This window comes from Lynx rufus, unplaced genomic scaffold, assembly GCF_022079265.1.
Source record: "Lynx rufus isolate CCGP_SWC_20201006 ecotype Redwood Valley unplaced genomic scaffold, mLynRuf1.p SCAF_5, whole genome shotgun sequence".
Classification (NCBI taxonomy): domain Eukaryota; kingdom Metazoa; phylum Chordata; class Mammalia; order Carnivora; family Felidae; genus Lynx; species Lynx rufus.
Window position 1 is genome coordinate 2,138,792 of NW_025814867.1, and position 24,369 is coordinate 2,163,160.

General features: G+C 47.8%; 2 protein-coding genes across 3 annotated transcripts in view; both read left to right on the forward strand.

The window, feature by feature from the left end:
- Positions 1-12,325: 12,325 nt before the first annotated feature.
- GLB1 (galactosidase beta 1) overlaps positions 12,326-24,369 on the forward strand; it is an 85,788-nt gene continuing 73,744 nt past the window's right edge. For both annotated transcript variants that reach the window (XM_047100224.1, XM_047100225.1), the window contains exon 1: positions 12,326-12,457. In XM_047100224.1, the coding sequence (XP_046956180.1) occupies positions 12,380-12,457 (78 nt within the window). In that variant the 5' untranslated portion in view covers positions 12,326-12,379. The remainder of the gene's footprint in view (positions 12,458-24,369) is intronic.
- TMPPE (transmembrane protein with metallophosphoesterase domain) lies at positions 12,369-15,923 on the forward strand. Its single transcript, XM_047100226.1, has 2 exons — positions 12,369-12,457; positions 14,470-15,923. Exon 2 carries the CDS (start codon positions 14,580-14,582, stop codon positions 15,921-15,923), a length of 1,344 nt encoding a protein of 447 aa, XP_046956182.1. The 5' UTR covers positions 12,369-12,457; positions 14,470-14,579.

A 24,369-nucleotide genomic window follows, 5' to 3' on the forward strand; every position in this document is an offset into this window, starting at 1 on the left:
AAGATCCAGTCCAGGAAATTTCACATTGATACATTATTCCAGTTTTGTCAACTGTTCTAATAATGTCTTTCGTGCACATTTTTTCCCCGGAGACAGGCTGCAGTCCAGAATCCGTTTTGTCTCCTCTATTTAGTGGTCTCTAATCTTTTAGCTTTTCTTTTCTTCAGCTTTTCTCATTATGCCGTTGACATTATTCAAGAATCTAGGCCAAAACGACAATGCGAGCCACTACACAACTATCAGAATGGCCAAAATCCAAAATACTGACAACACCAAGTGCTGATAAGGATGCAGAGCAGCAGGAACTCTTCATTCGTTGCTGGTGGGAACGCAAAACGGTCATGTGACTTTGGAAGACAGTCTGGAGGCTTCTTTCCAAACTAAATGCACTCTTGTCACACCATCCAGCAATTGATCACACTTGTTAGTATTTACCCAAATGAGGGGAAAATTAATGCCCACACAAAAACCTGCACACGAGGGCACCTGGGTGGCTCAGTGGGTTAAGCGTCTGGCTCTTGGTTTAGGCTCAGGTCATTATCGCAGGGTTCATGAGTTCGAGCCCCATGTCGGTCTCCACCCTGAGAACTCGGAACCTGCTTGGGATTCTGTCTCCCCTCTCCGCCCCTTCCCTACTCAAGCTCATGCTCGCTCGCTCTCAAAATAAATAAATAAGGTTAAAAATTGTTATATAAAAAAACCTGCACACAAATGTTTACAGGAGCTTTATTCATAACTGTCAAGACTGGGAAGCAGACAAGATGTCCTTCAATAGGTGAATTGGATAAAGAAGCTGTATAATTTATCCAGACAATGGAACATTATTCAGCATTAACAAGAAATGAGCTATCATGCCGCGAACAGACATGGAGGAAACATAAATTCACTTTACTAAGTGAAAGAAGCCAATCTGAAAAGGCTACATACTGTGTTTCCAACTCTATGACCTTCTGGAAAAGGCAAAACTATGAAGGCAGAAAAGGATGAGAGATTGCCAGGCACTTGGGGGGGGTGGGCAGGGATGAGTGGGCACAGCACAGATGATTTCTAGGGCAGTGAAACTATAATGGTGGATAGGTGTCATCATACTTTTGTCAAAACCCATGGAATGTACGAGACCAAGAGTGAACCCTAATGTAAGCTGCGGACTTTGGGTCACGATGTGTTAATGTAGCTTCACTGATTGTAACAGATGTACCACTCTGATGCAGATTTTGGATGGTGGGGAAGGCTGTGCACATGTGGTGGCAGGGGTGTTGGGGGAGGGCATCCAAAAGACGTGACTGCTATCAACCTGTGAGTTGGACCCAGGAGGCTCCTCATCCACTTCCCTGTCTTAGAACGTGGGTCCCACTTGCCTTTTCTGCTCCCAGAAGCCGCTCCAACGATACCCCCTCGAGATAGCAATGTGGTGTTGAGAACACCTGCACAGTGCACTTGACTAAACCCAGGTGAAGCCTCTTTGTATGTGGTGGGCATGGGCAGGGATCCACTCATCTTGCTGCCTTGTATTAATCCCTTTGCTGATTAAAATTGCCACCTACCAGCCTGGAGTGGCCTGCCTCTTTCCTTCTCTCTCCCTGCCTTCTGCAGTCAGAGGCTGGTTTCGTATTTCACCCGGGAAGCTCCCCAGAGGGTTGTGAACCGAGGAGGGGTGGGCAGTCCTGTATATGGAAAAATCTCTGTACCTTCCATTCAATCTTGCTGAGAATCTAAAATGGCTCTAAAAAATAAAGTCTGTTTTTAAAAAGAATACAGGCCAGTTATTTTATAAAAGGTCTTTCACTTCCCTGATGTTTTCCACGATTAGATACATATTAAGTGCTTGACTAGAACACCACAGAAGCAATACTGCATTCTTCTCAGGTGTCACATGGGCAGAACACAACGTCTGCCCTTAGCAGCAACATTAATTTGGATTACTTGGTTAAAGTCATGTCCATTTTATCCACTTCATTTTTTTTTTTTTTTTTTTTTTTTTTAGTAATAAGTGTTTTTGGTAAGATACAGCAACACTGTTATAAATAGCGGAAAGCGGAAATAACCTGCCCTATAAGCAGAAGAGTGGATTTTTTTTTAAGTATGTGTGCATAGAAGAATATTTTATAGCAGGGGAAAATGAAAGAATCCCGGCTACACATAACAACTTTTCAATCTAAACAACCTCAAACAAACATGGAGTGATTCCATTCGTCTAGAGTTTAAAAATATACTGAAGTACACAAAATATCCTTTAGGATTGCAAACAGTACAGTCTGGCTCATACGAAACACAGAGTGAAACCATAATGAAATAAAAAACCATAGGAGCGCCTGAGTGGCTCAGTCGGTTAAGTGCCCAACTTCGGCTCAGGTCATGACCTCACAGTTCGTGAGTTTGACCCCACGCCGGTCGGGCTCTGTGCTGACAGCTCAGAGCCTGGAGCCTGCTTCGGATTCTGTGTCTCCCTCTCTCCCTGCCCCTCCCCTGCTCGTGCTCTGTCTCTGTCTCTCTCTCTCTCTCTCTCTCAAAATTAAATAAACATTAAAAAAAAAAACCTGTAAATCAAAACCTTGGAAAGTGGTTTCCTGTAAGGTGGAAGGAAGGAGCAAGAATTGGGAGAGGGTGGCATGGGGGTGAGGGGATAGGAGTGAGTATGAGGATACCCACCACATCATTTTTTATGCCATAGATGTATAAACATAAAAATTATATATATATGTTATATATATATTTTTAAGAAATTATTTTATAGTTACTTGTTCTTTGAAAAAAAAATGTTTTTAACTGTCCCTTCCTAATGGAGGGAAGGAGGCTCTGGAGAGAGCAGAGCTAGGGAGGGCAGTTTGCCTGGTCCCCCGGGTCCTGCCACTCCCACTAAGTCCAACGGACACTGTGGCCTCTGCTGACACGTCGTGTGGTCCCGGTTGGTCACCACTGAGGAGTCACCCCCATCACCCTTGGCCCAGCCCCTCCGGGTCCATCAGCTCTAGGCCACTTCCAGGCCACTCTGCTTTGACAGTGAAATCTTTGGGAGCTGCTTGGATCCCAGCCTACCTTCACATATTGCAAGCCAACCCGCCAGCCCCACAGAAGATAACTGTAGGGAGGAGACGGGAAAGTGTGAGGGACTCAACCGAGGCCTCGAGGGCTTGAGTATGAAGAGTGGGGGAAGGGAGAGGGGAACAGCAACGGTTCTGTGCATTGCCTTTGAGGAGCAAGGAGGTGGGTGGGCAGGCGGAAGTCAGGGGAACAGTGCTTTCCATCGCAATTCAACACAATTTGTAGAAGGAAGTGAAACCAGCCCCCGCCTAGTGTGGCTGACCCCTCCTTCAGGGGCTCTTCGGCCTCAACAGAGCTATGTCTAACAGTGGCGCCCCCCCTTGAGGAGCCAGTGTTCTCCCATGTGACATTAATGACAAATTCTCTTTTCTATCATGAATTTATTCATGCGTTTGATACACTGCTCAGCATCTACCTTATAGCAAATCCTGCCTTGGAATGCTAAGGTGAATCAGACATACATCCTTGACCAAGAGGAACTTCAAGTTGAACAGAGGTAAGACATCTATTGCTTTTTACTTCTACATAAACCTATAGTGTATTGCTGGGTGCCAGGTACCTATCAGAGAAACAACAGCAAACTTTTCCTCAGGGAGCTCACAGCCTGGAGAAGACGGATAAGTAAATCATCAATGACCCTACCATTAGAGCTGGAATGGAGACACGGGCAGAGTACTCTGTGGGCCCCAAAGAGGGTTGGGTAACTGTCTTAGACTGTGCAGGCTGCTGTAACAAAAATGCCGCGGGACGGGTGGCTAAACACGGAAATTTATGTCTCACAGTTCTGGGGGCTGAGGAGTCCAAGATTAAGTTGTTAGCAGATTCAGTTGTGGTGAGAGCCCACTTCCTGGTTTCACGGATAGCTGTCTTCTCACTGTGTCCTCACATGGTACGAGGGGCCAGGGAGCTCTCTGGAGTCTCCCCTCCTCCTCCTCCTCTTCCTCCTCCTCCTCCCCCTTCCTCTTAAGTTATTTATTTATTTATTTATTTATTTAGAGACAGAGAGAGTGCAAGCAGGGGAGGGGCAGAGAGAGAAAGAGAATCTCAAGCAGGCTCTGCTGTTGGCACAGAGCCTGACTCAGGGCTTGAACCCACAAACTGTGAGATCATGACCTGAGCTCAAGTCAAGAGTTGGAAGCTTAACCAACTGAGCCACCCACGTGCCCGTCTGGAGTCTCTTCTATAAGGGCACTGATCCCATTCATGAGAGCTCTGTCCTCATGACCCAATCACGTAAAAGACCCCACAGACCCCACCTTCGAATACCATCACATGAGGAATTAGGCTCCAACACATGACTTTGGAGGGTGGGGACAGAAACCGTCAGTTTATAGCAGTCATCTAGTCTAGAGCAGCAGCCTAGGGCTCAGAAGACAGGTGACTAGTGAATCTGTCGCATAGATCTGTTTGATGTGGCAATTCCACAGATTGTGGTCACATTACTACTGATCCTCTCTGATCTAGGAGTTACAAAGTGAACTATCTCATAGAGCCTACAAGGTATGTCAACAGTGAAGTGGACCAGATGGACGGAGACTGTTGCCTACGAGAGGGGCCAGCCGTGCCTAAAATATGTCCCGATGCATATCTCCCGTCTACTGTTACCCCCCAAGGGCCCGAGGGCCTGGTGTCATGAGATCTTCGGGTCTTTGAAGAGAAACTGGAAACCCAGATTATGGAAATTCCTCTCATCAGATGGTGACAGCTCCAGAAATTGGATAAAATGTCGGACCCCGATGGACCAACGTGGTTGTCAGAATGAATAGCCCTTCTGGCCACAGCTAGTTGCAACCTTCTATCGAGCCGGCAAACAACCGTGATCTTTGAGGGAAGTGAGCCCCAGCTGCGGAGGTGGCTGTAAAGACAGAGAGGGTGGGCTACCTCTCAGGGCCCTGGTGAAGAAGAAACCACAGGCCGAGACCAAAGACATGACAGGGAAAGGAGCTGAGACCTCCTGGAGAAGGAAATGCTCTTAACAGTCAGGTGACAGAAAGAACAGAGGAGAAAAGGAGTGTTTAAAGCAAAGTCATCAATTCTTTTTCCCGAAGTCACGTCTCACTTGGGGCATTTTTACGTGTCTAGACATCTCAAACTCCTGAAAGGAAGTTCGAGGACACGGGGACAAGGACATCCTCACACTCATGACTGCCACATGGTGCGATCCAACTCCTGATGCACAGCGCTGACTTTTATTGGGACTTTGGATGAACTGCTGGCCAATTATTTCACAATTTGATCTTTTTATTGTTTCATAACCATACCCATCAGTTGCTTGCACAACTTAACCCCGGGACGCAAGCCTCAGGACTTTCTGGGTCAGAAAACGTAAAGACATGTGAGAAAGATAAGGAATTGCTACAGAGCAGAACTGTCTACCTCTGTAGGCTGGAGGATGTATTGCTTTATTTTTAAATAGCTTTTTATTTTGACAGAAGAATTCCTGGATGGCCTTATACCTAATTCATCAATAGTTAACATTTTGCCTTATTTGCGCCATAATTGCTGCCTCATCATATACATGTAATATAAATATAGATATTATACAGTTATTCTTACCATTTGAGGTAAGTTATACCCCGTTGCCCCTCAATATTTCAGTCTATTTCCAAAGAGCATAGCCACGGGGTCATTATCAAAATCAGGAATTTTAATATTGATAGAATATTATTTTTTTAATGCATAGTCTATATTCAACTTTCGTTAATTGCCCCAATAATGTTTTTTGTATCTATTGTCCCCCCTGGTTCAAGATCCAATCTGAGATCATGCATTGCACGTAGGTGTCATTCATACCTTTTTTTTTTCTTTTTTAAACATTGTTTTAATCAAGTAATGCAGTTGTTTAAAACAGGAAATTTTGGGGCGCCTGGGTGGCGCAGTCGGTTAAGCGTCCGACTTCAGCCAGGTCACGATCTCGCGGTCCGGGAGTTCGAGCCCCGCGTCAGGCTCTGGGCTGATGGCTCAGAGCCTGGAGCCTGTTTCCGATTCTGTGTCTCCCTCTCTCTCTGCCCCTCCCCCATTCATGCTCTGTCTCTCTCTGTCCCAAAAATAAATAAAAACGTTGAAAAAAAAATTAAAAAAAAAAAAACAGGAAATTTTAAGACCATTGAATAGATCAAAGTGAAGGATTAATTTATTAAGATAACCTCTATGGATAAAGTTTTAATATGTGGATTTGAATTCCACTGGAAGTTTGGCACCAGACTGAGACACTGGTCTAAGCCAAAATTATCTCTTTAGTGTTTAGAAGCCCCACACAGGTTTTGGGGGCCCCCCGGGTGGCTCAGTCAGTTGAGCATCTGACTTTGGCTCAGGTCACAATCTCACAGTGTGCGAGATGGAACCCTGGGTCGGGCTCTGCACTGACAGCACGGAGCCTGCTTGGGATTCTCTCTCTCTCAAAAATAAATAAACATTAAAAAAAAAGGGGGGGGGAAGAAGCCCCAAACAGGTTTTCCTTCAGGTTAAGAGAAGGTGGGGGGGGGAAGCTGTATAACAAGGTATCATGTCTTTTTAGTGGAGGCTTTGTTTTTTTCCTTGCTTTTAACATACATTGTTTAATACTTCTAAAACCTATTATAAATTACAATTAATAGAATTTTCTAAATATTAGAAAAGTAAAGTTAGTTCAATGTTTATGCTGAAATACAGATCCGAACTGCCATTAAGACTTGAAATTTGCTGAATAAGAAATCTTTGTTAGGACTGTAAGGGAAACCAGATTGGCCAAAGGGGTTGAGATTGAGTCTTGTGTGCAAAAAAGCCCCGTTGGGATAGAAAAACAGGGTTTTCATCTGTGTTACTGGGCCACGCCTCTCTCTCCCCTTCATTGTTCTTAGCACATGAGGCCCCTGTGCTTCTTAAAACTTCATCTTTGGTGAAGGATCAGTTTTGTTTCTGTGGTTATCAGTGCTTCTCCCCATGGTTCAAGGGCTGATCCTGCTGTAAAATAAAATATAAATAAAATAAAATAAATAAAAATAACTAGTAGAAGGAAATAAAAATAGACACAGAAAATTCACATCTTCTGTTTTCGTTATTTGATTCACCTGACAAACTTTCTCAACTTGCCACAGGTTTCTAAAGACCCATACTGAATTCCGGAACATATTTCATGCCTCTGGTACTCAGACCACACTCTGAGTAGCACTGGTCTACATGAGAGCATGCACTGTGTGTGTGCAGGTAAATGTCTCACCGGAGATGAGTCCCCACAGGGCAACCACCTGCTCCTGGTCATTTCATGTCCCCCACAACCTGGGGCAGCAAACTCTACACGCGCACTTGGGCAGGCACTAAAAAATAAAGTATCAATAGAAGCACAGCCTTGGAAGAATAACTCCTGCTAAATTCAGGCAATAGGACTTCAGAACTTCGTTACTACCGAGCCTGTGGTGAGTCAATTAACTCCTCTGTGCCTCAGGTTTCTCATCTGTGAAATGCGGGCAATAATAGCAATTTGGATTATGAGGCAGACGTGACACACTGCTGGTAAAGCATCGGCTCAAGTACAATACAAAGTCAAGTACTAAAATCTCGGAAACAAACTGCGATCTACACTCCCTGGGCAAGCTTTCACTGTAAAGCGCCAGATAAAAAATATTTTAGGCCTCGTGGGCCTCAAGGTCGCTGTTGCAATAGAGCAGTTACACATACAATGTCGAGGATGGGGAGTGGCTGTGTTCTAATACAACTTCATTTGTGGACACAGACATCGGAATCGCATATCGTTTTCAAATGTCACAAAATGTTATTCTTCTTTTGATTGTTTCCCAGCCACTTAAAAATATAGACATAATTCTTAACAGACGGGCCATACAAACACAGGCAGCAGGCCAGAGTTAGGCTGCTGGCCTTTGTCAATCCCTGTGCCTCGATTCAGTTACGAATGCCTGCTGTATGTTATCACCGTGGGTCTTTATTACAAACTGGGAAAGAAGGTGGGAAAAGTTGAAATCTGCCACGTGCTAAGGATTAAAAGATTTTTTTAAAGTTTCATTTTGCAATAACTCAGATTTGGAAAAAAGTTAAAAAGAAAAACGGTACATGGGGCACCTTGGCAGCTCAGTCGGTTAAGCATCTGACTCTTGATTTTGGCTCAGGTCATGATCTCATGATTTGTGAGTTCGAGCTCCGTGTTGGGCTCTGTGCTGACAGTGTGGAGCCTGCGTGGGATTCTGTCTCTCTCTCTCTCTCTCTCTCTCTCTGCTCCTCCCCAACTCATGCTCTCTAAATTAATTAATTAGTTAGTTAATTAATTAACAAACTTAAAAAAAGAAAAAGAAGAGGGGCACCTGGGTGGCTCAGACAGTTAAGCATCTGACCTCTGCTGAGGTCATGATCTCACAGCTTGTGAGTTCAAGCCCTGTGTCGGGCTCTGTGCTGACGTCTCAGAGCCTGGAGCCTGCTTCGCATTGTGTGTCTCCCTCTCTCTCTCTGCCCCTCCTGGCTTGTGTTCTCTCTCTTCCGAAAATAAATAAACTTTAAAAAGAAATAAAAAGAAAAAACAGTACAAAGAATTCTTGGTTGATTCCTAAAATGTCAACATTTTACCATATTTGCTTTATTGTTCTGCGTGTGTGTATATACACATTTTTTTCCTGAACTGTTTAAGACTTGCAAAGGTGATGCCCTTTTATTATCTAAAACCAAAGACATTCTTTTATATAACCATGGTGCGAGTATCAAAATCAATAAATACAAAACTATTGTTTAATCTTTAGACTTTGTACTATCAAACTCAGGAAATTAACCTACAGGCCTGATTCTGACATCATCAGCTGTCCTACTAACATTCTGTATGTGCTAATGTCTTCTATCCATCACCTCCGCTAACTTCCCCAACTACCCAGTGAGTTTGATATTATTATCCCTGTGTTACCAGTGAAGGAGCTGAAGCTCAGGGAAGTTAAGTAACTTGCCCACAGTCACCCAGAAGGCACAGCTGGGATTTTCACTCAAGTGTACCAACTTCCAAAGCCCTTGCTGTTCGGTATTGGACCAGGATCGCAGAGTTTGGAAAGGACTTCCCAGTACAAGGAGAAGGAGCTGGTGTTCCAGGGATGAGAAGGATCCGAGCAGGGAAAGCCATGACTGGTTCTCTGTTTCTCAAGGAAATGTCCGGTGGGGAAAGAGAAGGGAGGCAACAAACGGAATTTTAGTTATTGTTACATAATAAGAAAAGGTTTTTTTGAAACACTTTCTAAAAGTAAAATATAACTTTTTAACTTATTTTAAAAACAGATACAGAACCTGACACAAAACAAATAAGTTAATGAATTCTTTAATGGAGAAAACCCTTGTAACCACCACCCTCCAGTTCAAGAAACAAAACCCTCCCGAACCCCAGAAGCCACTGCATGGGTGGGGTCCCAATCTCAGCTCCCCCATCCCCATAAGTAACCACTATTCTTGACTTGTAGAGTTATTTCTCCCAGCGTTTAAAAACCAAATTAATGCCTGGGGGTGCCCGGGTGGCTCAGTCGGTTAAGCGTCCAACTTCTGATTTCGGCTCAGGTCGTGATCTCACGGTTCGTGAGAGCGTCGGTCTCTGTGCTGACAGTGCAGAGCCTACTTGGGATTCTCTCTCTCCCTCTCTCTCTCTGTCCCTTCTCTGCTCGCCTGTGTGTGCACTCTCTCTCTCTCTCTCCCTCAAAAACAAATAAACATTTTTAAAAAACTAAATTCAGATTTTTAAATGATCCACAAGTTGTACAAAATAATGCTAAAGAAAAAATTATTCTGATACTTGTTAAAAGGGTAAGGAAGACTTCCTTCAAGATGTTGCAGTAAGGGAGAGAGAGAAGTTTGAAGTCAAAGTAGAGCAAAGACAGCTGGGGATTTATAGCTGACCGGCAGAGTGAGGGGGCTGGGGGTGGAAAATTACAAGAGGGGATATCAAGACATTCTTGCTAAGGGCAAGTCAAGGACTTAGAAGTCAAAGGTAGGGGACGAGGAACTTGATCGAGTGTCAAGAGTGGGGGGATTTTTCCTAAACTGACTTGGTCAGATTCTTTGCTTAACCAGGCAATGCAGGCCAGGCAAAGACAGGAGGAGCCTAACTAAAGTCTAGTCCGGGAGAGAAACAGAATCTATTAACAGAAAGAGCTTAATTTAACCTTACCTTTTATTTTCCAAAATAAGGAGTTAGCAAAATAAAATATTTAAAACAAATGAATTTTGTGCTATGTCAACTATAATTAATAAAGCTGGAAATTTTAAAAATATGTATGTATTTAAAAGCAATATTTGTTTATTTATTTATTTTTCGAGAGAGAGAGCATGAGTGGTGGAGGCACAGAAAGAGAGGGAGAGAGATTCCAAGCAGGCTCCACTCTGTCAGAGCAGAGCCCAACGTGGGGCTCAAACCCATGAACCTTGAGATCAGGACCTGAGCTGAACTCCAGAGTCGGACACTCATCCACCCGAGCCACCCAGGTGCCCCCAAAGCAACATATATTTAAAAGCAAAATAGAACTACCTTATGATCCAGCAATTGCAATACCCTATGGGGTATTTCCCCAAGAACACAAGAACATTAATTCAAAGGGTTACTTGCACCCCTATGTTTATGGCAGCATTGTTTATAATAGCCAAGATATGGATATAGCCCAGGTGTCCACTGATTGTTGAATTGATAAAGAAGATGTGGTTGGGGCCTCTGGGTGGCTCAGTTGGCTAAGATTTCAGCTCAGGTCATGATCTCACGGTTCATGGGTTTGAGCCCCACATTGGGCTCTGCGCTGGCAGTGTGGAGCCTGCTTGGGATTCTCTCTCTCTCTCTCTCTGTCTCTCCCCTGATATATCTCTCAAAATAAATAAATAAATGTAAAACAATTTTAAAATCTCTTTAAAAAAAAACATGTGGCATATATATACAACGGAATATTATTCAGCCACAAAGAGAAAGGAAATCTCGCCATTTGCAATGACATGGATGGAGCTAGAGAATATAATGCTAACTAAGCAAAATCAGTCAGAGAAAGACAAATACCATATGATTTCACTCATATGTGGAATTTAAGAAGCAAAACAGACAAGCAAAGGGGAAAAAATAAGAGAGAAAGCGTGCTCTTAATTCTAGAGAACTAGTGTGGTTACCAGAGGGGAGGTGAACTAGGTGACGGCGAGTAAGGAGTGCACTTGTCTTAATGAGCATGGGGTGAGGTCTGGGAGTGCTGAATTACTAAACTCTACACCTGAAACTAATATAACATTCCGTTAACTGGAATTAAGATTAAAACGCTAAATAAACAAATACGCTGAGAAACAATAAAAGTGATTTCCCTCTGAAACTTAGTTTCCATTAAAGCTAAGACTTTCCAAGTGACAGTGAAGAGGACGTGGGATTTTCCGAGCTCAGGGGGAACGGGCCAGGACAGGATTTTAACTGAGGCTACAGGGACTGTTCTCCCCCAAGAGTCAAAGATACAGTATCATTTCACATCCAACTGTCAGATTCCCTGCGGTGCAAGGCTGTTGAGGGACTCAAGTGCCAAACTGAAAGGCGGGGGTGCTGCTGCTTCTCCTATCTCGCAAATCCCAACCGTGCAGAAGTAGAAATGCCGCAAAGCCGGGTGCTTTGGAGGGTTGGCATTTGGAATTGATTTTGTCGCAGTTGAACCATAATCTCTAAAACTATCAGCGACCTAGCACGGTGGTTCTCAAATTTCTGCATGCGCTGGAGTAACGTGGAACACTTGCAAAAATGCAGATTTCTGGACCCCACTCCTAGAGCTTCTGACTGAGAGCTTCTGGGACGATGGCCTGGAATTTGCCTTTATGACAAGTACCAGGTGGGTGCAGGCACCACCCGTCGCGAACCGCCGCGTACGTCGTCCCCTTAGGTGTGTCGGCTCTCAGCTTCCCCCTTCGGTCCTCTCCAGGCAGCCAGGGAGCAGGGAGACCCTGGTTGAAGTCCAACCCCGGGACGCCTTATCAAGCTGCTGACAGTCGGGCCTCCCGATTGCCCGTCCAAAGGGACCCTCCCACCCGCAGCCACTAGAAAAATCCAGATAGAGCCACCTGGGGTCACGCGCCCGCCCGCGCCTCCCGGGCTCCTCCGCGCCCCTCCCTGCCGCGGGCCACGGCTCCCTGGTCGCGGGGCGGAGCCGGCGCGGGGCTGGCTGCAGGGCCGACGAGGGGCGGAGCAGGGGCGGAGCGGGGGCGGAGCCGGCGCGCGGCTGGCTGCAGGGCCGGAGAGGGGCGGGGCGTGGGCGGGGCCGGCACGGGGCGGGGCCGCAGGGCCGACGAGGGGCGGCGCCAGGCCGCGGGTCCTCGGCAGAGCGACGCGGGGCGGCTGGCCGGCGCGCTGACTGCGGAGCGGAGAGGCCGGAGGATGGACTTGCCCGGGGCTGCTCGCCTTCTCTCTCTGCTGCTGGTGCCGCTGCTGCTGGGCCCTGCGCGCGGCCTGCGCGTAAGTCCGCAGGAGAGGGGGCAGGCTGGCGGGGTCCGGGCTGCGGCGGCGGCCAGCGGGGGTCCTGCGGGCCGTGGGCCCGGGGCTCCCGAGTGCGCCCCGGCAGGCAGGCAGGCAGGCAGGCAGGCCGGCAGGCAGCCGACGGGGCGCAGGCAGTGGGCCGGCCCTCCCGTCGGGGGCGGGCCGGGCGGGGCGCGCGTCCTTCCCGGTAGCCCTGCGGCTCGCGTGCTCTGCCCGCGTTTCCCCTTTCGTTTGGACCCACTTCCCCGTCGGTGCAAGGACGAGGCGAGACGAGGTGCGCCCAGACCCTTCCAGCCTTGCAGGTTTCCGGAGCGCGCAGTATTGGAGGCGCCGTGGGCTCTGGCGTGAGGCGCCCTCCCTTGCCCATTTCGGGAGCTGCTGAGCGCTCCGGAAGGAGAAAAATGGGGTCAGGAGAGGCCCGCGCGATGGAAGCGTTGGATTGATTTCCTTCGAAGTGTTGTCTTTTCGAACATCTCGTCCCCTTCTCGGCACTCCCTGCTGCCTGCTTTTGGCTTGGGTTTCCCGGATCTTCAGGGTCTGGCGGTGCAGGCCAAGGGTGGGCCAGAGGTAGGCTGCAGGTGGTGGCCCGCGTTGCTGGAGGGGGGTCTGGCGGAGCAAGTAGGTGAGTTGGTGGGGCGGGCGAGATTGGCGGGGGAGATGGACAGCCCCAGTTCACTTGTCAGAGCTAAAGCGGGGGCCTAGGGGCCTCCAGACCGCCGCCTGGGGAGGCCAGCATCACAGCCGCGGAAAGGTTGGCGGGTGGGGGGCGGGCAGGCAATCGAAATGGGCACCTGTCCCCCTGCACGTTCAGCGAACCGGCTGTGGTTCCTCCGAAAGTTTGGATGGGCCGAGGCTGGGGCGTGTTTTCAGTAGAAGGTGGTGGAATTTGGGCCCATTGACTTGTAAATTGCACCGCTGGCTAAAAGGCTTTCAGTAACTTGCCTAGGCAGAGAGAGGTCATACTTTAAAACCAAGGGTGAAAATTTTAAGTAGTTGAAAAACACCTGCTGAAAACAGTGGAACATGGGGTTCTTGGGGAAAGATCACTAAAATCGAGTTCTTGCTAACTTCCATCTCTGGTCTGTGGTTTCCACGCTCCGTTTTTGTTTTTGTTTTTGTTGTCTTAAAGGCCTGAAGGAGCCCTTGAGTGAGAGCTACGCAGCTTCGAGAACCACTGGCCAGGGGGCACTGGGGAGCAGTTCCCCGGAACATTGGCAGAGAGAGAGGAGGAGGGCGGATTTTAACCCGTACCTGGGAGGGTTGGGGGAAGGGAGAGATGGGCATTTATGGATGAGCTTGTGGACAGGGCAGCTCCCTGGGCTAACTTTACCTTAGAAATTAAAACAGAAAGTTTAAAACTATTTATTAACTTATTTCAGAAATAATCGTTATAGGTTCACAAACTATATTTATATATATAACTATATATTAACTGTATATATATACACACACATGTATTTTGAAAAATAACAATATTTCTCCCCAGAGCTTAGGAGGAAGAGTGGCACTGTTTTACATTTTTGCAAATCTCTTTCACGTCTGTCAAGTCCTTGCCAGGTCACATGTCACAGAGCCTCACGAGGGGTCCACTATGCACTCGTGAGAGAATGAGAATGGAAAAGGCGGGTACAGCCTAGGGTTATCGTGGAAATCGTTTTGACCACATGATCCTCCCGCGAGGCTCGCCCCGGACCACACTTTGCAAACTGCAAATTTAGGATAATGTTTTTCTTACTATAAAAACAAAAAAGTTCCTGTGCTTTGTGGAAACACTTTTACCTATTTTCAGAACACTGTAAGTAAGAAAATGAGAACTGCCTATCACGTTACAATCCGCCGTGTCTGTATTTTAATAATCAAGTGTAGCAACCGCCAGATTTGAGTGGCTTGGATTCCAGGTGGGTTGGGTAGATGTGAGTGGCCTTCAGGTTTTGAATGGGGACAAGGAAGCTCTAATATCCCACAAAGCTGACGCGGGTTCCTGGTTGCAGGCGGAGCTGACCTGGAATCCTCTCCTTGGCCACTGTCCTTTCTAAGGAGCTCACCTTCCAGAGCCCGCCCGCCCAGAACTGGCAGGGGACCCTCTTAGGAGCAGAGAAAAATGGCGATCTTCAGGCCGCTGTCCCTGCGTGCAAAGGCTGCCCTGGCCGCCGGCACTGTCTTCGTGTCCATGATGGTGTCCCGCTCCTGTCTGGCGGGGAGCCTTGAGCTCCGGGCCTGGCGTTGGCTGTTCCGCCTGCAGCTCGCCCTGTTTGCCAACTCGCTCATGCTCATTGGCTCCCTCTACATCTGGCGGAGCACAGTCAGCAACCTCAGCCACTGCCCGGGCGCCGAGTCCGCCTGTTTCCAGCTCTGGAAGATGGCGGTTGTGGCGTTTCTGGCCCTGGCCCATTCCAGCTTCTTCACCATGCTCTTTTTAGTGGCCGAGGAGCCCTATCTCTTCTCCTTGGCAGCCTACTCCTGCCTCGGGGCGTACATCATCATGGTCTTCTTCCTCTGCACCCTCAGTGGCATGGAGCAGGCCTACCAGCTCGTGGCCTGGCGCAGCGGCAGGGTCGTGGGCGGCCTCGACAAGACAAGGAAGGTGGCGGTCAGGCCGGCCCTGGCGGTGGCAGTGACCGCTGTGCTCAGTGTGGCCGGGCTTCTGAACGCCGCCCAGCCCCCGGCCGTGAAGACCGTGCAGGTGCCCGTCCGTCAGCTGCCTCCCTCGATGGACGGCCTCAAGATCGCGCTCCTCTCCGACATCCACTTGGGCCCCACCGTGGGCAGGACCAAGATGGAGATGTTCGTGAGGATGGTGAACGTGCTGCAGCCAGACGTCACGGTGATCGTGGGGGACCTCTGTGACGCGGAAGCCTCCAGCCTGCGGACGGCGGTCGCTCCTCTGGACCAGCTTCGCTCGCGCCTCGGCGCCTACTTCGTCACGGGGAATCACGAGTACTACACGTCGGACGTCAGCAACTGGTTCGCGCTGCTGGAATCCCTGAACGTCAGGCCCCTTCACAACGAGAACGTGAGGATTTCCGCCACGGGGGCCCAACCCGGGGGCGACGAGGACGACGACTGGATCTGCTTGGCTGGGGTGGATGACATCGAGGCGGACATCCTGCACTACTACGGCCACGGCATGGACCTGGTCAAGGCCCTGGGGGGCTGCCGCCCGGACCGCCCCACCATCTTGCTGGCTCACCAGCCCCTGGCTGCCAAGAGAGCCCTGCAGGCTCGGCCGGATATCAGCCTCATTCTTTCTGGGCACACGCATGCCGGGCAGATCTTCCCCTTGAACGTGGCAGCCTATCTCCTCAACCCCTTCTTCGCCGGCCTCTACCAGGTGGCCCAGACCACGTTTGTGTACGTCAGCCCGGGCACCGCCTACTATGGGATCCCCATGAGACTGGGCACCAGGGCAGAGATTACCGAGCTCATCCTGCGGCGGGCTCCTTGAACCTGGCCCTGCCCTGTGCGCCCCTTCGGAGTCCTCGCCCTTCACCCTCCGTCCCTCTTCAGAGCGGGTGGCCTGCTTTACCCCCTGCAGCCTCTGCTGCCCAGCCCTGCCCACGCACGCTCGGCCACAAGCCTGGCTTGAGCAGTAACTTGCGCCGGGGCCGCCTAGCGAGCATGGGCTGGTTTCCTCCGCAGATGGCCAGTTGCTTATTTATGTGCGTCTGCGAGGCCACTGACGTCCCATATGTCAGAACAAGCGTCCCTTTTCCAGGTGATGTGGAGTGAGCCCTCCTTGTCCGCAGAGCTCACAGGGCCGCACCGAAACGGGGTTGCCTGAAAGGGACGCCTCTAAAAGCAGAACAGAGAGGAACACTGGCGGTCTGAAACCCTCTTTAGGACCTGGGCAGTTTCCAGCATCACTGGAAGGAGCTTCTGGGGAAGGGGCGGGGTGGCCAGGTAAGCCAGAACAGGCAAGAGGGAGGCCCCTCTGGCCACTGGAGAAGAATGGTTTCTTTTCCCCGCTGGCTCTGGCAGAGTCACCTTTACTGAGGGCATCAGCCAAACCCGCGGGGACACAGGGCTCGTGCTGTCCCGGGCCTTGAGTGATACTTTTACTGCCTGTGCTCCTGGGCCTTTGGGATCGGGGGTGGGCTGGAAAGACACAGGAGCACGGTGGTAGGCGATGGGATGCTAAGGGTTCCGCTGCTGAGGAACTCAGAGGGGGCTTCCCTCCCTTGGCTCCCTTTATGCACCGCTTGGGGGAGGTGATGAAGGACAGGCTACTTTTCCCTGTTTGAAGGTGAGGAGACTGAGGCCGAGGGAAGTAGGGCATTGGCAGAATGACAGGGTATGTAGGAGATTCTTGGCTGGAAGCCGGGTCCCCTGCCTCCTTTTCCGCTGTCCCGTGGGTAAGTAGTTGTATCTGTTACGAGCGAGTGCAGGATTCAGACACCTCTGACTGTGCAAAGAGAACGCACAGGGCTTAGAGCCTGCTGGTCTTTCAGAGTGGTTTGCTTGAGGCTGGTTTCCATTTGTCCACGATTACTCGGGCCAGAGCCCGGAAGGAGGTTGGCCGGTTTCAGTGTAGGGTGTCTGTTACCCTGGAAGAAGAGTGGGGAGGCTGCGTGCCCCTCCCCGGCGCCCACCCCCACCCCTCATCCCGGGTTCGGGTCTGCGTCTTGTGAGGCACTGAGGTTTGCTCTCCACGGGGGAAGTTGGGAGCTGTGCGGGGAGCGGCAGGGCTTCGTGCTCTGTCGGGGCCTCCAGGCCTTCCCTTCCCCTGGGCCCCAGCTGTGGGTGGCTGGGACTGTCTTCCCTGCTGGGTGGCCTCTGCTCCCACACCCAGCCCTCCATCCCCCACCCCGTCAGCGTTATCCTGGGGCTCTGGCCATAGGACCGTGGTGCCATGCGGCCGGGCTCTGGACCCTCTGGAGTGACCCCACCCTGCCGGCCAAGCCTCTTGGGCCAGAGGCCAGATACCCTTTGACCCTGAGGCCGAGGTCAGTAAGCTCTCCTCTTAGAAAAGGTTGCACTGGGAAGCTTGGCGACCTCGGCTCAGCGGTGGCCCTTTTGTGATTGAGAGTCTTTCTCCACCGCCCTGCCTGGAGAGGCTCACCCACTGCTCCTGGGTCAGGTAGCGGCCCTCACGGGACTTGACCTCACTGAGCCGCGGGTCCCTCATCTGAAAATGAGGATAACTTAGCTACCTCAGGATGGTTTCGCGGGGAGAGTATTGAGGCGTGGCGTCAGGTACGCGGGGCACAGTCACTCAGGAGGCACTGGGTGGTGTCAGTATTTAAACATCACGTGGGCGTGCCAACCGCGTCAGGCACGGGCGCCCGGAGGCACCTGTTCTGGAGCAGTCAAGCGGGGAGTGTGAGTGGGTAACCCGCTGCCAGGGGCCAGCGATCAGGGTCAAGGCGGCAACTGCTAGGGCTTGCTTTCCTTGCCTGTGCTGCTGGGTCCGGTGCGCATTCTGCCTCGGGGTTTCTTCAGCCTCCTCCTTGCCTTCCCGTGTACGACACACAGAGTCCCCGGGGATCCTGGGGGCCACCTCTCCTGTCGCAGGCAGCGAAGATGCTGACGGCGACCCCGCCAGGCAAGTTTCCCATGTGTCTTCGAGTCGAGATTTCAGTGGGTTCCTCGTTTTGTATCCCCTTGTGTTTCGTCGTCCTTGTGGCCGGGAGCAATTTTGGAGAGCACGACCCTGGCCTTTCTTTTCATACAGTTGATAGACGGCGGGATCACAGGAGAGGTGGCCTTGCGCGGGGTGGCAGGCCGGCTCCCAGGTTCTGACCCCCTTCTCCACGGTGCCACGCCTAGCTCGCCACCCCGTCCTGGCCTCGGGATGACTGTACTTCCAAACCCTCCCTCTGCCTCGGGACCTGACCCTGTTTAGTGGGTCATTCTAGTTGCCTTTCCGGTTCTGTTTTGTGTGGGTTTCACCAGACCACGCTGCCTGATGCCGTTTTTCCGGCACCTTCCGGCACACCTGGTGGTGGTCGACTTGCCTACCTGCTTATTTTGCCGCTTTCTTCAGTGTGGCTCTTTCTCACCCCGTGTCCTGAGCTTTGCGATGTCAGCTTCCTTATGTTTTGTCTTGCACTTTGTGTCTTTTTTCTCTTGGATGCCATCAGGCAGGGCCATCCTGTGTGCCTTGGGAGTACTCCGCACTTTCTCACGCCTGCTTTGTATTCCACGACGTGGAATTGTTCCCGGCAGAAACTGGCGGGCCACTCCCCGCGGCACCCTTTGCACCTCTGTTCCCCGTTCCTCCTCGTTTTCTTGCCTTCTTTGTTTTGTTGGGTTTTGGCTGGGGGAGGCGGTGAGGAACATTTACTTGAAGCTTGAAAATTCTTTCAATTTTCTTTTAGTTTCCTTTTTTTTTTAATTTGTTAAACACAAGTTGAGATGTAATGCTTTATTTATTTTTTAACGTTTATTTATTTATTTTATTTAAAAAAAATTTTTTTTAACGTTTATTTATTTTTGAGACAGAGAGAGACAGAGCATGAATGGGGGAGGGGCAGAGAGAGAGGGAGACAGAATCAGAAGCAGGCTCCAGGCTCTGAGCCATCAGCCCAGAGCCCGACGCGGGGCTCGAACTCCCGGACCGCGAGATCGTGACCTGAGCTGAAGTTGGACGCTCAACCGACTGAGCCACCCAGGCGCCCCTAATGTTTATTTATTTTTGAGAGGGACAGAGACAGAATGCGAGTGGGTTAGGGGCAGAGGGAGAGGGAGACACAGAATCTGAAGCACTGAGCTGTCAGCCCAGAGCCCGACGCGGGGTTTGAACTCACGAGCTGTGAGATCATGACCTGAGCCGAAGTCAGATGTTCAACCAACTGAGCCGCCCAGGCGCCCCAAAATGTAATGCTTTTTTTTTTTTTAATTTTTTTTTTTGACTTTTTAAAAATTTTTTTTGAGACAGAGAGACACAGAGCATGAACGGGGGAGGGGCAGAGAGAGAGGGAGACACAGCATCGGAAACAGGCTCCAGGCTCTGAGCTATCAGCCCAGAGCCCGACGCGGGGCTCGAACTCACGGACCGCGAGATCGTGACCTGAGCCGAAGTCGGACGCTCAACCGACTGAGCCACCCAGGCGCCCCTGTAATGCTTTTTAAAAATGAACAATAGCGTGTGATAAATTCATGCTATTCCATCCTTTCCAAACATCCAAGCACCCTTTTCTCCCTTTATTTTGTTTTAAACTTTCTTATCGTGAAATATAAAAACATTCACAAAGTAGAGAGGATAGCATCGCGAATCCCCAGGTACTTACTCATCACGCAGCTTCAACAGTTAAGACGATCCTGCTGTTCTTTCCCAGGTACTGGTGCCTCATACTCTTTCTTTTTTGGCTGGAATATGTTGAAGCAAGTCTTAGCATAACTTCACCCAAAAATACTTTACAAAAAGCGTATCCATAATGCCATTGTATCCAATAAAAGTAATAGTAATTCTTGGTTTCTAAGTAATCTCTACACCCAACGTGGGGCTCGAATTCATAATCCCCCAATCAAGAGTCGCATGTTCTAGTGACTGAGACAGCCAGGTGCCCTGGTAATAGAGATTCTTTAAAATCATTTAATACCTAGGTAGGAGATCTGGGGCTGGAAGCCAGGCCTTCTACCTCTCAATGAAGGTGCTTTCGTCTCCCACCGTTTCAGGGTTAAGTAGTTGTATCTGTGACAGGTGAGCCCAGGAGTAAATGCAATTAACTGTGTAGAGAATTTGTGTTCAGTTTTTCCTGATTATCTCAGTTGTCTTTTTTTCATCGTGATTAAAAACACCTAGTGTCAAATTGATCATCTTAATGATTTTTAGGTGTGCCATTCAGTCGTGTTAAGCGTATTTCCGTTGTTGAAGACTCCATTCCTTTTTAAGGCTGCATAATATTCCCTTGTAGGTACATACTACGTTTTGTTTATCCGTTCACCCATCAGTGGACCTCTGGGTCGTTTCCACCTCTCGTCTGTTGTGAATGGCGCTGCGACGAACACGGGTGTGCAAACGTGTCTTCGAGGCCCCGCTTTCTGTTCTTTTGGATGCACACCCAGGAGTGGGACTGTCGGATCATATGTTAGTTCTGTTTTTCATTTTTTTGCGGAAGGTCACTACTGTTTTCTGTAGCAGTTCCACGATTTGACATTCCCACCACGATGTACAAGGGCTCCGGTTTGTCTACGTCTCTACGTCCCCGCTTGCTCCTTTTTTTGATAATGGAGTGAGGTGATACTGTGGTTTGGATTTGCATTTCTCTGATGATTAGTGATGTTGAGCATCTTTCTCTGTGCATTTTAGCTACTAGTCCATCATCTTTGGAGAAACGTCCACTCAAGCCGTTCGCCTCTTTTTCAAATCAGGTTATTCGATTTTTGTTTTTATTAAATTGTAGGAGGTCTTTATATATTCTCGATATTGACCCCTTATCAGATAAATGATTTGCAAATATTTTCTCTCATTCCAAAGACTGACTTTTCACTCTATTGGTTGTGCCCCTTGACAGGCAGAAGTTTTTAAGTTTGATGTCCTATTTGTCTGTCTTTGTTTTTGTGCCTGTGCTTTGGTGTCCTATTCCCAAAATAATTAACCGAATCCAGTGTTGAAGATTTTCCCCTTTGATTCCTTCTAGGAGTTTTATGGTTTTGGGTCTAATATTTAGGTCTTTGGGCCATTTTGAGTTAATTTTTGTATATGGTATAAGGTAAAGGTCCAATTTCATTTTTTTGTATGTGGATATCCAGTTTTCCCAACACCACGTCTTTTTTTTTTTTTTTTTTTTAGTTTACTTTTGAAAGAGAGAGAGAGAGAGAACAAGCAGGGGAGGGGCAGAGAGAGAGAGAGAGAGAGAATATCCAAAGCAGGCTCCAGGCTCAGCTGTCAGAAGTGCCCAATGTGGGGCTCAAACTCCTGGACCGTGAGATTATGACCTGAGCTGAAGTGGGATGCTTAATTGACTGAGCCACCCGGGTGCCTCTCCCAACACCGTTTTTTGAGGAGACTGTCCATTCCCTGTCAAGTGATCTGAGAGTCCTTGTGAAGACCGTCTGAGCATATATGTGAGGGTTTATTCCTGGCCTCTCTAGCCTATTGCATTGGTCTGTTTGTGTTTTTATGCTGGTATCATACTGTTGATTACTGTAGCTTTGTAATATCTTTTGGTATCCGGAAGTGTGAGTCTTCCTCCTTTTTCAAAATTGTTTTTGGCTACTTGGGGTTCCTTGAAATTCCATATGAAATTTAGGATGAATTTCTGCAGAAAATGGGGTGGGATTTTGATAGAGATTGTGTTGAATCTGTGTATCACATTGGGTAGAATGGACATCTTAATGTTTGTTCCTCTAATCCTTTCCTTCATTTCTTTAAGCAATGTTTTGTAGTTTTCAGTGTATGAGTCTCACTCACCTCCTTGTTTAAGTTTATTAAGTATTTTTTTAAATGCTGTTGTAAATGAAGTTGTTTTCTTAATTTCCTTTTCGGATTGTTCATTGTCAGTGTATAGCAATGCAACTGATTTTTATATGTTGATTTTGTATTCTGCTATTTTGCCGAAAATTTTTCATTAGTTGTAACAGTTTTTCTCTCTCTCTCTCTCTTTGGTATATGAAACTTTTCATTTGTTTTTCTTGCCTTGTTTCTCTGGCTAGGACTTCCAGTACTCTGTTGAATAGAAGTGGTGAGAGCAGGCATATTCTTGCCTTGTTCCTGATCATAGAGGAAAAGTTGCAGTTTTCGCCACTGAGTATGGTGTTGGCTGTGGGCTTTCATATGCGGCCTTTAATATGTTGAGGTGATTTTCTCCTATTCCACGTTTGTTGAGTGTTCTGTCATTAAAATGGTGTTGAAGCTTGTCAAAACTATTTCTGCCTCAAAATGATCATGTGGTTTTTGTACTTTATTCTGTTAACGTGGCGATTGATTTTCATATGTTGAATCATCTTTGCATTACAGGAATAAATCTTGGTCATAGTATATAATGCCAAGTTGTTGAATTCACTTTGCTGGTATTTTATTAAGGATATTTGTATCAATATTCATCAGAAATATTCATCTGTAGGGGCACCTGGGTGGCTCAGTCGGTTAAGCGTCCGACTTCGTCCCAGGTCATGATCTCATGGTTCATGAGTTCGAGCCCCACATCGGACTCTGTGCTGACCGCTCGGAGCCTGGAGCCTGTGTCTCCCTCTCTCTCTCTCTCTGCCCCTCCCCAGCTCACGCTCGCTCGCTCTCTCTCTCTCTCTCTGTCAAGAATAAATAAAAACTTAAAAAAAAATCATTAAAAAAAAGAAATATTCGTCTGTAGTTTTCTTGTTATGTCTTGTCTGGCTTAGGTATTAGAATAATGTTGGCCTTATAGAATCAGCTTTAGAAATATTTTCTCCACTTTGATTTTTTGCAAGAGTTTCAAGAAAATTGGTGTTGATTCTTCTTTAAATGTTTGGTAGAATTCTCTGGTGAAGCCATCTGGTCCTGGATTTTTCTTTGAGATTTTCAGTTAGCGACTCAATTTTCTTTCTAATTATTGGCCTCCTCAGATTTTCTATTTCTTTGTGATTCGGTCTTGGTAGGTTGTATATTTCTAGGAGTTTTTTCATTTGTTCCAGATTACCCAGTTTGTTGGCATATTATCACTCATAGTAGCATCTTACGATCTTTTTTTATTTCTGTGGCATCAGTTGTAACATCTCCTCTTTTATTTCTGATTTAGTTATTTGAGTCTTCTCTCTTTCTTAGTTAATCTAGCTAAAGGTTTGTAAATTTTGTTGATTTAAAAAAAAAACTCCGTTTCATTGATTTTTTTTTTTCCTGTTGTTTTTCTATTCTCTCATTTATCTCTGCTCTGATTTTTATTATTTCCTTTCTGTTAGCTTTTGGTTTAGTTTATTTGGCTTCTTCAGGAATTACGTCTTTTTACAGTTCTTTTGTTAGAATCATAATCTAGAAACAAGGTCCAGGGGCACCTGGGTGGCTCAGTTGGTTGGGCGTCCGACTCTTGATTTTGGCTCTGGTCGTGATCTCACAGTTTGTGGGATTGAGCTCCACAGAGCCCACTTGGGATTCTCCCCCTCTCCCCCACTCTCCGTCTCTCTCGAAAATAAATAAACCTAAAAAATAAAAAATAAAAACAAGGTCCATATACCGTATGTGATATATTTCTTAAATCTAAGTCTATAAAACATCCTCCCTTCTTTGTGTCGTTTCCTTGGTCAAGTTATCTGGATATTATTTCTTCGTATTTCCTACATTTTGGATTTGTGGTAATGTTTACTGTGTTGTACCATCCCTCATTTTCTGTGAACTGGTAGAGCTAGAGATCTATAAAAGTTACAGCTAGAGGCTGGATAGAATCACGTTCAACTTTTTTCTTTTTTGGCAGGAAGACTTCACTGCTTTCAGTGATGCTAAGACTGACCCAGGTGTTGCCAGCTTGACCCCTCCACTAGAAAGTTCCTCATCATCTTCTCCTCTATGACTGTTTCAGCAGTCATTGATGGTTATTACCTAAAGTCACTGTTCCACTAGGGATTTCAAAATGATGTTTTTTTTTAAGTTTGGTATATTTAATACAGAATTTAGTAGGCCAGAGTACTGAATAGGCTTCCCAGGACTAGTTGGTTACTTAGCTTTTCTATATTCAAGAGACAATGGAAACTTCTTTTACCTCTGCTCTGGATTCTGAAGGATTTTTTGGAGCACTCAGAAAATCTGATCATGCCATCAGCCCCCAAAGTGGTGATTTTTCATTTCATCATTTCTTCTGTATTTACTAACTGTGGTTCTTCTACAAAGAATTCTCTTCATCAACTGATTGCTCTGAAAAAGTCTATAACGAAGGCAAGATAGATGCTAGACTCTTTCCCTCTATTCGTTGGTTTCCAGAATGAAGAGTTGATTCCCCAGCAAACTGCAAAGATGAACCCATAAGCTTTTCTTTGCGCTG